This window comes from Falco punctatus, assembly GCF_963210335.1.
Source record: "Falco punctatus genome assembly, chromosome: 5".
Lineage (NCBI taxonomy): Eukaryota > Metazoa > Chordata > Aves > Falconiformes > Falconidae > Falco > Falco punctatus.
Window position 1 is genome coordinate 75,004,191 of NC_137584.1, and position 15,058 is coordinate 75,019,248.

Here is a 15,058-nt window from a genome sequence, read left to right on the forward strand (position 1 = left end):
GGCAGTTGGGCACTGCATGTGCCTACAGCCAGAGGGGTGGCTGGAGCTCAGAGCTCCCAGCCTGGTGCCCAGGGTACTTGCAGCACAGACCACGCTGTGGTCACCACTGCTAAGAGGATGATGTCATATGGAAGCAGGTGGAGCAACTTCAACCCATTTTGTGTTCTTCCTCAGACAATGTCCTGTGCATCTGGGACTGCTATTGCCAGCTCTGTCAGGGCTCTTGTCATAGTCGTAGAATCACAGAATGTTTTGGGTTGGAAGGTACCTTTAAAACCATCTAGTCCCACTACCCTGCCATAGGCAGGGACCCCTCCCCCCAACCCAGGCTGCCCCCAGCCCCGTCCAGCCTGGCCTTGAGCCCTGCCAGGGATGGGGCACCCACAGCTGCTCTGGGCAGCCTGGGCCAGCGCCTCGCCGCCCTCAGCAAAAAACATTTCTTCTTTGTATCTAGTCTGAATCTCACCTCTTTTAGTTTAAAACCATCACCCCTCATCCTATCGCTACAGGCCCTGTGAAAAAGTCTGTCTCCATCTCTCATAAGCCCTCTTTAAGTGCTGGCAGGTGCTCTAAGGTCTCCCCACAGCCTTCTCCTCCCCAGGCTGAGCCACCCCAGCTCTCCCAGCCTGTCCCCACAGCAGAGCTGCTCCAGCCTCTGAGCATCTCCCTGGCCTCCTCTGGCCCCGCTCCAGCAGGTCCATTATGGACCAGGGTCCAACAGGCCCCCTTATGTTGGGAGCCCCACAGCTGGACACAGTGCTGCAGGTGGGGTCTCAACAGAGTGGAGCAGAAGGGGGAGAATCACCTCCTTTAACCCACTGGTCACACTTCTTTTGATGCAGCCCAGCCATGTCCTTACACAAGTTTTGGATTCCAGCTGTTCCTGAAGTGGTGGGAGCTGGAGGTTACCAAGGGCTGGGAGGGTCTGTGCTGGAGGGCTGCATGTGAGCTTATTGCTCAAGGTGAAGGACTCAAAATGGTGGGACCAGAACCTCCTCAGATGGCCTGACCTGTGCCTGTGGCCAAGCAGCGGAGCAGAGCAGCGGAGCCCCTGTCCCTGCCTTGGCTGGGGGAGGAGTTAGAGAAAACAAAGATTCCTGTTTGCTGCGGCTGCTGATGCCTCCTGGATGACAAAGATCTCTTCCATCCCTGCACACACCAAGGGCCGGGCCCTGCTTTGTGAGAGGATTTGAGTAACCAACAAGCCTAGCATGTCACCACCCTCCCCAAGCAAACCTCCTCAAACTTAAATATTGTTGCACAACTTGCTTGTGATTCACTTTTCCCCTCCCTGTGTCAAGATCTGGAGGGCATGCATCTGTGGTGCGGTGTTGCAACCCTGGCTGCTCAGCTGTTCCTGGCAAGTGGGCTCTGACAGACTGGAAGAGGCTGCCAGGTGCTGCTGGCTCTCCCCTTACACGCCATTCCTCCTAATTTGGTAATTACCCCCTGTCACATCAGATCAGTGCCCTATTGAGATCAGGACAGAAGATTCTTCTGGTGGGGAGAGCTGTGAGAACTGTTCCACCTCTCAGTGGACATTCCCAAACCTACCAGCCCTGCAGCGATGGTCTCCTGACCAGGATTTACCATCAAACCAAGAGCAAGGGTGTCTTTGTCCTCAGTGGGGTGTGTCCCACAGGATCAGTTCCCTTAGGGGGGTAACATTTAACATCAGGGCCAGTCTTAGAAACCAGACAGAAAATACTTTGCCTTGTTTGCAGGTGGGATATGTGAGACTTCTACTGCTTCCTCTCTAGGATCCTATAAGATAAACTCCTTTGAAGTCCACTAACAAGCTCTCCAAGACAAAAGGTTGTTTCAAGCATTGGTGTAAACATCTAGCAATGTGCTTGTCCTGATAAACCTTTGGAGAGTGACTGGAAGCTGCCTGCCTGTGGGTCCCCGGTATCTGTGGCAGTGTCTTCACCACGGAGCTCTCCATGAATACTGGTGTTTTTCCCCTTATCTGCTCAGTCATAGACAGGAAGCGTTTCATACGGTGCCCTTAAACTGATCTAGCAAAGTGCTAAAAATAAACCTTCTTTGTGAAACCGCAAACTCCTGCCCTATCTGCTGTGTCAGCTCCTGGAGCAAACCCGCTGCAGAGTTCAAGGTTTCTTGAGACAGAGCCTTGTACCCCACTAACCGAGGGGAAACGTGCCTGCAAACAGGAGCCGCCAAGGCTGAGAAATCAAAATACAAAGGAAATAAACATGAGTGTCAGTCACCAGAGACGTCCTAAGCTGTACTTTGGGAGAGGCTGGGTGGGAGGGACACGACTGGTATTGAACGTTTTGAGGTAATGCACCTTTCAAACAGCGGGAAATTACTGATCACAGAATACTTAATTATGCAAGCAAATTGCCATCGGCAGCATGTAGGCTTGCGCTGCGGGACAGCTTGGGTTCCAACGCCCACGCGTGCCCTCTTGCTTGGCACATGCTGCTCCGGCCTGGTTGAAGCGAGGGGGGCTGTAACACACTCCCTGTGACGGGGCATCTCAGCTGGCTTCAGTGGTGACCCTGCCGCTTGGCTCTCTGGGGTTGGTGGCCAAATGCCCCGAGCACCCAGGTAGCCACAAGGAGGTATCTCACACCTGCTGGCGGTTTGACCCAGCCGCTACCCGGGTCCATCGTGCCGGTTTGACCCAGCCGCCATCCGAGTCCATCGTGCCGCGCTGCGCTGGCCAAGCCCCGGCCCAGCCCGGCGTTCTGCCTGCCATGGCTGGTGGAGGCTGGTGAGGGGGCTCCCTCTGTGCCACCCCCGGCCTGTTGCGCTCAGGGCCTCGGTGCCCCGGCAGCGCTGCCATGGCGGTGCCCAGCCCCGGCCGCTGCGGGCTCAGGCCGGCTCCCGGCAGGCTGCCGGCCGCTGCGGGACGGTGCTCAACCCGCGGGGCGCAGGCCCAGCCTGCGGGGCCCGGCGGGGCGGCCTGAGGCGCGGGCGGCCCGGTGAGGCCGCCCCCGGGCCTGGGGGGCCGCCGGCTGCGGGGGTGGTGACCCTGGGAGAGTGGCGGGGCCTCGGGGTACGGCGACAGAGCTGCCGGGCTCACGGCCAGTCCCTGGGCGGGGCGGGGCGGGCCACCAAGGCCGGGCCGGGGTCCCAAAGAGGGCGCGGAACCGCCGCCCGCCGCCAGGGGGCGTCCTCCGCCCCCCCGCCGCCGGGACGTCACCCCCGGGGGAGGAGGAGAGACTGGCAGGAGAGCTTAGCCAATCAGAGCTCCGGTAAGCGAGGAGGGGGCGGGACTTCCGGCGGCTCTAGGGTGGGAGGGCGGGGCCGCCTCCTCCCCGCAAGGCCCCGCCCCAGCGCGCGGCCGCGAGCTCGGGTGACGTCACCACGCCGGGGTTCTGCGGCGGGACGCGGGTGCGCGCGCCGCCCCCCCATACCCCACCCCCGCCGTGCAGCCCCGTTGCCGCCAGGGCCGCGCGCCCGCGTGCTGACGTCAGGGCGTGCGCGCCGCCGCCGCAGGCCTGCGCGGTTACCGAGCGGCGCGCGCAGCCTCGGCAGCGCCTGTGAGGAGCCGCCGCCGTCCGGGGCAGCCGCGCCGGGGGGATCCGCGCCGCGCCGCGCCGAGCCGAGCCGAGCCCGGCCGGGGGGTTATGAGCCCGGGCGCCGCCACCTCCCCGTGAGGAGCAGCGGGCCCGTGGCGGCGCGGGGAGCGGGCGAGGCGCTGGGGCCGCCCCGCGACAGGAAGCCATTTTGTGGGCCCCCTCCTCCTCCTCGCTCGTCGCCGCCGCCCTCGCTCGCGGCGCGGCCGGTGCTGCCGGCAGGGGTGGGCGGGCGGAGCCGCGGCGGGGGCGCCCGGTGAAGGAGGGCGGGGGGGCGAGCAGGGGGCCGGAGCGGGCGGCGGCGGCGGCCGCCGCGCCTCCCCATGGCGAAGAAAACCTACGACCTGCTCTTCAAGCTGCTTCTCATCGGGGACTCGGGGGTCGGCAAGACCTGCGTGCTCTTCCGCTTCTCCGACGATGCCTTCAACACCACCTTCATCTCCACCATCGGTCAGTGCGTCCCCCGGGGGTCCGCCGCCCCCCCGGGCACCTCCCTCAGGCGGAACCCCCGCCCCGTGCCCGCCCCAGTGGGCTCTTGCAGCCCTGCCCTGGGCCGCTGCTTCGCAGCTCTTGGTCGTGCTTCTCCCTCTTGTGCCCAAACCCGTGTCCCAGGGTCCAGGGCCACCCCCGGACCCCCCTTCCCCTCCTTGCGTCCCGGAGCCGGCCGCCCCGGTCACACCCGCCGCCGGCTTGGCCTCTGCTGCAGGGAGGAACGATTCGATGTTTCTCCGCAGTTGAGCGCAGCAGTTTTCTCGGCTCTCGGTGACCCTGAGCGACCCCCTCTTTTCCTCCCGTGGGGTTGCCTTGGCAGCTTGCCCCCCCCCCCCCCCCCTCCCTCCGCCAGCTAACGGCCGGAGCCCACCTGGCTCCTTCCATCACTGCCGCGGCCCCCCCCCACCCCCGGCGTGCATGAGGGCGGTGGGGTTGCCATCCCTGCACGGTACCTTCCCGGCTATTGATGTGGTTTAGCAGAAATGATTACAGATTACACTTGTGGGTGGGGTCTGTTTTCTCACCCAACAAAGCTGTCCTTCCCTCGCTGCTGAGTGAGCCGCCGGGCTTCTTGGCAAAGCTGACTTTAGCCCTTCGTTGGTGTGCGGCTCCAGATTAAGGTAGTTTCTTTGACATCGTGAAGGAGAGCTGCGTATCTTCCTAGGCATTCCTCTTTACGTTTCATCTGTGCTGTGAGGCAGGCCTTGCACCTAACATCCTTTCTTCCTGGGTTCATCATGTTGTAGCGTTTGGCTTTTTGTTCTGAACACCGGTCTTGCTTTGCAGATGAAGAGTTCAGATCAGCAGCTTCTAACCATCTTGGTGACTGACTGGCAATTTAAGAAAATTCATGCCTCTGCTCTTTCTTGCAGTACCCACTGGTGCAACATGCAGATACTTGCATCTGGAAAAATGAAAAACTTGGGGGGTGTTTGATTGGCATCTGGCTTTTTGTGCTTGATACAAATCCCTTAAATGATTGGCTGTACAGCTGTTTGCTGACGGTAGGAGAACATAGTTTTGGTGTAAATCTTGTTGCTAGGTTTAAGTACACTCCTTTGTACTTCCTCGTTGGTGTTGAAACGTCACCCTAGAAAAGATGCTCTTGAGCAAGCCTTGGGTAATTTAAAGTGAAAGAAGATATATTTGGGACAATTAAGTGTCAAGACATGGTTGTTGCCTAAAAGCATTTAGGGCCTTAGCTTGGGGTTTTGCTGAATTGTTTGGGGGCATGTGAGTGACGGTTGCTTAATCTTGTTTCTTAGAGTTGCATACCTTGACTATGGAAGGCTGTATTTATTTTGCTGCCGTGGCCATAGTGTAATTCTGCGCTGCTTGGCAAATTCTTACCCAGATCACATGGCGTTTGTTGCTTTCTGTGTTTGCTGGGAACATTTATTTCAATTCTCAAAGTTAAAAATAGTCAGCGTCTTAGTTAAGAAGTCAGCAGATGCATGGTGGCTCCAGAGAACTTGTGCTCTTAGTGATGAGCGATTTTTAGTAATTAGTAATTTAGTAATTACTGTTAGTTCTTGGTCTAATTGTAGTTTTGAGCATTCAAGCAGAGTATCATCAGGTTTGGTAGCAAGTGTGCACGTGCAGGGTTTGGAAGTGTTACTGGACAGTCAGACCAATTTAGACCAGTAGGTATTTATTTCTGGAGTACTTAAACCGTAGTGCATGTACACCTGAAGGCAAACAAGTTTTGTTTCCTAAATTCTGAACTAAATATTTAGTTATATGGTGGAATTTAGCAGATTTTTGGGTACAAATAGGTTTTCTGTGTGGTGCTGAATTCCAGGTGCTTAACTGCCCAAAGATGTCTTAAATAATGTATTGTTTCCGTTGTTCTTTTGTAAGTAGCGGGGTAATGAGGAAACCTGGTGGGAAAGTGTCCCGTGCAAAGTAGTGTCAGTTGAAAGGGAGACTGCATTAGCATGTAGCCCATCCATGAATGAAAAATCTTGAACTGGGTTAAAATACCTGTCCATTTAGTTGTTCTCCGCATTATTACAACAAAGCGATTGAGTAATCATTTTGAAAATACGTTATCTCAAACTATCACCAGTAAATACAGATTTTAGACTTTCTTAGGTTTTCCTCTGCTGCAGCAGTGATGGCAGCAATGGCAATCCAGGAACATAACATGGAGCCTGGAAAGGTGCTTTGCCTGGTGGTACCTGCTGCGATAAGTCCTGCCACAGTAGCTGTGCAACTTGGGCTGCTTTTGCAGCTGTAAGTGGGGAGTTTCAGGAAAAAACTCAGGTGGAGTCTGACATGTAGCAACAAGGAAATACTATTTCCAAAGCACTTGTGTACGCAATAGGTGACGTGGAAGGTGACAGGCTTATTGACTGAATTGCTCCTTATATTTAAAAAAACCCAAACAACAAACTTGGTAGCTTGTTAGCTCTGATTCGTGGCTCTGTGTTTACACTGAGCTCCACCAAAGACCTGAGATAGCCAAGGAAGTGAAACTTGGCGTAGTATTGGTGGCTGTAAGCAGGGACTGGCTGAGTCTTTCTAGTCTTTATAGGAAAAGACAGGTCTCAAAGAATATTGAAACTAGCCTGCGTATATATAAGGACAAGTGTGTGTGGCGGGCAGTGTTTTAATTCTATAAAACACAAGGGTTGTCTGCATATGTAAGTGAAGATACAATAATAATGCATTTCTACTTTGTGTTAGTAACATATTTACTTACTCTCATTTTTACACATTTATAGGACAGATGAAGCATGATCCATGATGGAAGATGGGATATAATTTACTATACCTGTAATTTAGTATACTCTTTAAACATTTGACTTTGAATCACTTCAATCTAATATTTCCTGCTAAAACAGCAGTTAATCTTTTGGATGTGATGAGGTGCATGTGTGAATGATTTCATTACCCTGTCTAGATGTACTATAAATAATCCAGATGGCTCTTCTGCAAGAATCCCTAAGTCATCGTAACCTCCCTGGGGAGAGCAGGGGCCTTGTCCTCAAATGCTGTGCTGCTGTTTTCAGGTAGAAAGGGAATAAGTTAGAGAAGACTTAGTCTGTCACAAACCATTTTTAATTTTAATAACTCTTCAGTAATTCTCTGGTGCAAAAATCATTTTTGTTATCTTTTTTGAGAAATTGTGGTGACTTTTCAGTTGTGTTCTACAAGATGCTCTACAGTTGAGTCACGTCTGGTGGTGGTAGCTGTTCCTCTAGACAGTGATGTTCCTTAGGAGTGTGGTGCTCCTAAGCACAGAATACTGGCGACTTCTCTTAATGGGCTGCTGCCTGGTCTCCCCTCTCCCAAACACTGCTAATTTTAGTACTTTCTCTGCTGCCACTTGTGCTACCAGTAGATTTTCTTTATTTTTAATGTTAAAAATGTTAGTACAAGTAACTTCCGGTCAATGTATACTTAAGATCTTCATTTTCTTTAGTAATTTTTTTTTTTACTGGCATTCAATGTGTCAAGTTGATGACAGTTTGAAGTGAAGCACTGAAAAATGATCTGTCAGAGCTCAGCAGGCACACTTTGTGAAGCTGTTCAGGGTCAGCAGGTAAAGCCCTGCCCTTTGCTGCCTGGACATAAGCAGGTGGAGGGGTCTGTTCCTGCAAGGCTGTCTGTCTAAAAATGTGAATGTCAAAACTGAACTCGAGCATGTAATTGCTATTGTTTGACTAAGTGAAATGCAAATTAAGATGAGTCACAAAAAATGTTTTCCCATGAAATCTGACTACCTCTAGTAATGCACTCAAGAGAACAAAGGGTATGTAATCATTGTGAGATTCCCTCTAAATGCTACTGATATAGCTAAAGCATTCATGGATCTTAACCCATACTGAAGATGCAGTTTTGTTCTGCTTTTCTGGACTTTACTTACACTGATTGCAACTCTACAAATCTGAAGAGAGGGAGAAAAAGCAGTGTGATGTTTGAGGTTTGATCACCCCTTATTTTATTCTGAACACATAGAAGTTCTTGATGGCAAAGCTGTGCTGGGAGTGTGCAAGTCTCTATTGTTTTAAATGCGAAGGTTTCTGACAATATTGTTTTTTCTCGTTTGTTTATTTGGCCTTTATTAGAAGTGATTTTGAGTTGCTAAGCACTGACTGTGGAATCATTGCATATTGCTAAATTTAAGCAGTGATGTTTTCTAAAATCTGTCCTCAGATATCAAAAATAGTAAATACAAGTTTCTTCTTAAATCTTGGAAGGATTTATTTGCCCATGATTGTGATATATTAATATTGGGAAGGAAGGAGTCCGAGGTGGAGAATGGGGAAGAACCTGGCAGATCGTGGCAAAACAAGCTAGGTGCAGATTGTTTTGTATTGTGAAAATGCTCTTTATGGTGCTTGCGGTGAAGTTTGAATAACAAGTAGTTTCTGGGGTCCAAAGAAAGAGTATTACTACAGCAGCTGAAAGTACTGGCTTACTTTTCCTTTTTTGTATCATCTGTAGCTTGTAGGAGCTGCAAACAATTTTGAGTTTTGTTTATATTGTCCCCAGGCTGTGGGTACAGTCAGTATTTGACTCCTGGCGTGGAGCAGGTGAATTAGGAAAACAAAAAACCCAACCAGCAAACCACCCCCAACAAACACCCCACACCCAACTCCTGTTCAGTCATTTTTATGACATGGGGTCCACAAATCATCACATATCAAGAGATGCAAAAATAATTTCTACACACAGGTAACTGAGCTGTAAAACTTGTTGTCACAGGAAGTTTTGGAGGGGAAAGTGTAAGCAGGTTCAGAATGAAAGTCGAAGATTGAAGTGACTCCGTCGGTGGCTGTTAGATGTGATGCTCTGGATGCAGTCTCGAGCTTGGGAAACCCCTCAGCTACTGGTTGCTGGAGGTTGAACATGTATTCTTTGGCCTGGAGAGAGTGGTTCTTCTCACTTCTGTCTGCTGGGATGCCCAGGAGAAGGGTTATAGAGTGGATTGGAATTACGAGATATGGGATGATTGGGGGCGGTTGGGGTTTTCTTTTTGTTTTACTGGTTTTCTTTTTTTTTTTTTTTAATCTAGGGCCACAGATAATGAGCAGCAGTTTTGCTGCATGCCTCGCAGCGCTGTGTGTGGATGGCTGTACAGTGAAAAGCTGAGAAAGGGAGCTGTCTGGAAACTTTTTTTTTAACATAGCTATTTTTTCAGCTGAGCTGGATCAGTTCCCTGATCTGGCTTCTCATGTTACCATGTAAATCTGTACTGGCAGAGGGCATAGGGCATCTGGGGACATGGAAACACCAGAGTAGGTGGTACTTCTACTGAGAGGTTACTTGTGAAAATTCACTTTAGGGTTGCTATTCCGTGCTAACCAAGTGCTTGGCAGCAGTGCTAGTGTTCCCTCCTCCCTCCTGCACCCAGTATGAAACAAACCCTAACCTGGGCTTGCTCCTCTCCCAGTGCTGCTTCTGTCTCTGCCTCGGGGCAAAAGACAGTTGGTGGAAGGTGAGAAAGCTGCTGAACCCCAGTCCTCAGGCACATACCTGTGCGGTGGCAGTGCAGGACACATAGCTCTGCTGCTCCTTTTTCTGTTTGTCCTTGCACTGATGTGCTATTTATGTTCAACTGAAACTAATAGGCAGCTGTTACATAAATGTGCTAAGTATGATCAGAAGATGTGGAGACAAATGGAAGAGAGTGTGCGGAGGTTGGCTGCTCCAATTAAGCCAGCACGGTGTCCAGGAGGAGACTGAGCTGTCACTTCAGCAGTAAGTGGCAAAGATAAAGAGTGGATGAAGTCGTTAACAGTTTCTAGGATAAAGTGTGTTTTGGATTTGGAGCACAGGCCTGTAGCTTCTTCTGACAGGCTGCCCGTATACTCAGTGGTCTGATCTTGAATTTTACAAGAGCACATAAAATGCCTGTTGATGTTGGTAGAAAACTTGTGCAGGAGCCTCTATGCAGAGATACAGCCTTCATGTTTTTTTTTGAAGTGAGTATTTTTAGTGCCTTGTTGAGTGATAAGCACAACTAGGGGGTGCAGAGAAGCGATTTCCTCTTGACTTCCTGATTTACCTCTTTCAAAAGAAAATCTGTTACTCCCCTCTCTTTATCCTGAGAAAACAATCTTTTCTACCCTTAAAGTTAATACTGATATTTAATTAGAGAATTGGTTGAGAATCTATTGATAAATACTTCTTCAGGGGACAGAAAAGAAGAATAATCCTAACATTAGGGGCTTTTTTAGGTTGTGCTAAGCAGATGTTGCTGTCTCCAGTCCAGTGATGCTGCATCATGTGTGGGGTATCGTCTTGGCAGGCCATACTCGCTGTACCTGCTCCTGGCAGCCCTCGGGAGCAGGGTGTGGGTTGCTTCCACCATTCAGGTGGCAACAGCTTGCTCTTGTACTTTTCCTTTCTGGAGCTGTGGAAAGGCAGCGTGTTCCTGCTTGTTAGCAGTGCGGTGGAGGAAGAGCCAGAGAATCTCGGGAAGGAGAGCGGCTGGGAGAAGGCTGCTCCTGCCAGGAAACTTCATCCTGCCTGGGGTTGAGAAATGCCCAGGAAAAGCATTGGATGGAAGCAGGCTGCAGGTATTCTCCTGGCAGCAGCAGCCGGTGCCTGCTTTGCTATGTCACCTTCTGATGACACAATATGTGGAGAAAGGTTTCAGCCGGTGTTGATTTTTTGTAACCCTTGAGAGGGGGTAAGGTACTTCAGAAAGGCTTTGTGAAAAACAGGCTTGTCAAATTCCCGGTGCTGTGGGAATTCCCTGTCTGGCCCTGGGGAAACAGGAAAGAGATAAGAGCTACTGCTGCAAGTAGTCTTGAATGTTGAGTGTTACGGTAAAACTTAACTGTGTGGGTTTTTCTTTTCTGCGTGGGTTTAACTAGAAGTCTTGCGTGGGTTTTAACTAAAGTCTCTGCATATTTTTGTTCTTTTCTGTAGCTAAAACAACTCAAGGCTTTCTTTCCCACTGGGATTTTGGCTGTTTTATACGGCGTGGCCTGGAGAAATACCAGGGTTGTCTCTTGCATTTCCAAAATCTGACTCAGCACTCCCTGAGAGAGGCCTGCTTGCTTGGTTGCCATTAAGTATGGAATACCTACACTGCTATCTATACCCGTACAGCTTTTTCCTCAAGGATGCTTTTCAGACTGGTGTTCTTCCATATTTCAACTAATGATTAACTCTTACAGATACCAGATACGCTGAAGCAGTTGTCTGACTGAGGGGAATGCTGGAAACGGTCTCTTCCTGATAATGTGGGTCTGGTGTGGCATGCTGCTTTACGTATTGGGAGTTCCTTTAGTACCACAGTCTGACAGGGCTGTGACCAACATTGTCTTCAGTGGGAGGCTGTCTTGGCCCAAGATCTGAGCTTCAGAACCCTTAAAAGACATGCTTACAGAGATGGGTAGTGCTGTGATAACTTCAGGTGTTTACCCATTTTAAGCCAGGGTATGGTACCGCTTCCTTGGCTGTTCTTTGATTTATGAGGTTATCAGAAGGTTTGTTGAAGATGCTCTTGTCGAGTTATCTCATCAGTGGCTCACATCTGAGATCAAACTCCCATGTCTGTTCTGTGGCAGCATTCACTGAACTGTATGCACCTGGTCCCAAATAAAAAGTTATTCTGCCCTCTGAGATTATGTCTTAACTTGGTGTTACCAGCCTTTTAGTCTTCTAGAGTAAAGGTAATTTTACATTTTACTTCAGGTGTTCAGGTACTAACTTCAGGCATCTGGACACAGGAATTAAGCTCTTGATGTCTGATGTATTTGTGTGCCAAGTGTCAGCTCTCCTTCCCTTCTAACTGCAGGCATGTTACTTGCTCTTCCTCACCACCAAATCTCACTGGCAGCTTACTCGCCTGTAGGTAGCTAACTTGATTGCACTTTTAAAACTGTTCAACTATTGCAGATCTACAGTAAATGTCTGAATGCAGATAATTAAAGAAAAGTTGAAAATCTTGGTAGCAGTATCTAGATATTAACAGTTCCTCAGGTAGCAATCTTAATTTCACACTTTCAAAGGCTTGCTGCAGTCTGTGTCTTATCCTCTTCCCTCCCTTTTCTGAAATGGGATTCCTCTAGCATAACTCGCTTGTTAAAAGCTGAACTGTCAGTGTGGGTTAGCTGCCTAGGCCTCTTCTGTAATTGGGGCGAGGGAAAATAAGAAACCCGTCCATCCGAACATGGCTGTACATATGCACGCCTTTCACTTTAGAGGAAGCTTAGGTGTGTAACTTAAATATAGCTGTCTAATTGTTTATTAAATGAATCCCACCAATGCTTCTGTTTCATTAAGCATTACTGTGAAATGCTTTCATCTCAGTGTAACTTTTTGATCTTGCCAGTAAACAACAAATTTATTTTAGCTATGCAGGTTTCTGGTACAAAGAAAGATAACAGCTAGTTCTTTGGGTTTTATATTTCATGTTAGTTTGTCTGGGATAGCATGGACCAGAAATGAGAGTTCTCTGCAAAATCTGGTGCTCTGGAAAGTCTGGTGCTTCTCCTGGCTACTTCAGTGAGCAGGACTGGTGAACAGAAATGCTGGTGGCTTGCATGGAAGGGGGCTCAGAAACTCCACCTGTGACAGTATTAGACCGTTAGTGTCTGCTGAGACATTGTGGCCATGTGCCAAGGCATGTGTCCCGGTGTGCTTGAGGCCTTGACCAAGAACCAGGAGGTCTTGGTCAGAGAACCAGCCAGAGAACCAGGAGGATGCGGCTGCCTGGGTTCGGGTCATGGGCGTTCACTGCAGTGCTGCCTGAGGCTGCTGCTGAGCACAAGAAGCTGCGGACACAAGGCACAACAGGGAAAACTCGACCTGGGTGTTTGGGGAAAAAATTGTGATGAAGGCGGTGTGCAACCGGAACAGATACAGAGAAATGATGGGATTGCTGTCTTTGGGGTAATAAACATATTTCTAGAAGAGACCTCAGGCAGTCTGAACTAACACTGTTGGTCCTGGGTGCCAGGACAGGACCTGGGTTAAAGGTCCGAATTCCCAGTGTGTGTTAGAGCTGGCTGCTGGGTCTGACTGAAAGCATTACAGTCTGGAGAGATTCCTGCTGGAAGTAGCCTTTTGATCAGAGTATTAGATCTGAAGGTGGCTTTACAAAGCCAACAGCTTTGTGAAGAGCTTCTAACAAAGTAGTTTCTTAAGAGGTAGAAGAAAAAACTGATAGAGGTGGCATGTGATGGCTTGCTCAGGGCAAGTTTGGATGTTGCTCATCTAGCTTTTGCAGGAGCTTCAGCACTGCTGCCGAACTCTGAGCAGGCATCTCTTTGGTCAGAGCTGCTGGCACCGTTGTGGTTTCTAACCTTGTAATTTGCGGTGCTGCTGGTCCAGCTATGGGTAAAACTCTTCTTCAGCCCCAGCTCTGTATAAACCTTGATGTAATTTTCTGACATAGTCCTTTTCAACAGCGTAGTCACATGCTTTGTTGCAGGATAGATGTGGGGTACAGGTCCTTTGCTGAGGTGGGATAGCTGACTGTGTGACCACTTTGGGCTCCCTTCAGTGCAAAGGGAAAGAATTCAATTCCATAAGAATTGAAACTGTGAGTCTCCGTGGTTGCTTTGCCAAGTGAGCATAAATTCTCATCATATTGAGGCACAAGAGAGCTGGCAAGGTGCTGCTAGCTTGAGGCTTTTTTCTTCTTGCAGATGAGGTGTAGCTAACCTTGCTGCAGCGTACAGCAAACTACAAAGAATCCAAACAAGTCTTACACCCTCCAGTGCTGCCTTGGGAGAAGCCAGTGTTTTGGGGTAGCAATAACTTTTGGTTCTAGGTGTGTTGTATGACGTTCTTTCATTTTTTTTCAGTTTCACAAGTATGTAATTCCTGGCTCTTTTCTCAGTATGTAATTTCTCAGGCTCTTTCTATGAGTTCAATTTGAGTGTCGCAGTATCAGTGTTACCTGAAAAAGGTGATAAAACTTACTGATAAATGTGATGCTTCTGGGCAATATTGTAGCATAGGCATGCTTTTTTGGCGCCCCCCCCCCCCCTTTTTTTTTTTTTTACTTGAAGCTTTTTTCCTTGCTCATTCGCTTGACAACACTACCATTCATCATCTTGCTTGCTGGGGAACTTAGAGGTTGAGTAGAAACATCTGGTGTGACAATACTTGACCTCCTCCAAGAGCATGGAGTTGGAGGAGCTTTGATCGTCACACTGTGCCCTACAGCTCAGGGTGTGGAGATTCTTACAGATTCCTAGAACTTGGTGTAAACCAAAGATAAGTACCTGCTGCCATGCTTTGACTCTGAAGTCCCTGTGTTTCTTGATGCTGAAGGGTTAATAAATTCAAGCTTCTTCTGAAACGTAGGTATTGGAGTGTAAGTTGATATTCAGTAACTGAAAGCATCTTAAATCATAGGCAAGTCTTCAGTTAAATACATATTGAATTGTGCTAATGCAGTGCAAGCAATAGAGCTTCAAAGTTGAATATGCTGTATTTAACACTAGACAATGCCATTCTTTGGAGTCTGTGTAGGAAATAATAGGTGTGTCCTTAACCAGCAATTTAGTATTGAAAATTTGACAAAGGGCTGGGTCACAGCTTATTTCAACCCTCTTGTAAATGGGAATGATGCTCAGATAGCATTTTAAGACTGCAGTGCCTGGTGCTTTAGTAGTGTGAGTATGTATCCAACGCCAACAACGACCAAAGTTGCTGCTGTAGTGTAGCCTAGGTAACTTGACTTAGGGTACTTTAAGGGTAGTATTTTCTGTGTGTCATTTCCAGCAATAAGTCACTTACAAGCACATGTGTTCTTTTCAGTGAGTTGAAAAAAGGCAGCTGGTAGACTGTTTCACCAGAGAAAACATTTAAAAGTTAAGTGCAGTAAGTACTTGGTGGCCCTCATAAAGCCATAATGACTTTGGAAAACTTCAGGTGTACTATGAGGTGTATAAAGCATTACAAGCTTTCATTTCTCAAATACTGGTAGTGATGACATCATGTAAACAAACTGCTAAGTCTCTTTGGAAACGATGGGAGAATCTCTCCATTTTGCTGTTAGAAATTTGAAATCCTGATGCAGTACCTGTGGCAGTGTTTCAGTG

The 15,058-nt window shown here is 49.0% G+C and overlaps 1 protein-coding gene across 1 annotated transcript in view; it reads left to right on the forward strand.

Annotated features, from left to right (window-relative positions):
- The first annotated feature begins 3,863 nt into the window (after positions 1 to 3,863).
- The window catches only part of RAB10 (RAB10, member RAS oncogene family), a 49,378-nt gene continuing 38,183 nt past the window's right edge, over positions 3,864 to 15,058 (forward strand). Inside the window, exon 1 of the mRNA XM_080390349.1 lies at positions 3,864 to 3,998. Coding sequence (XP_080246475.1) covers positions 3,872 to 3,998 — 127 coding nt within the window. The 5' untranslated portion in view covers positions 3,864 to 3,871. The remainder of the gene's footprint in view (positions 3,999 to 15,058) is intronic.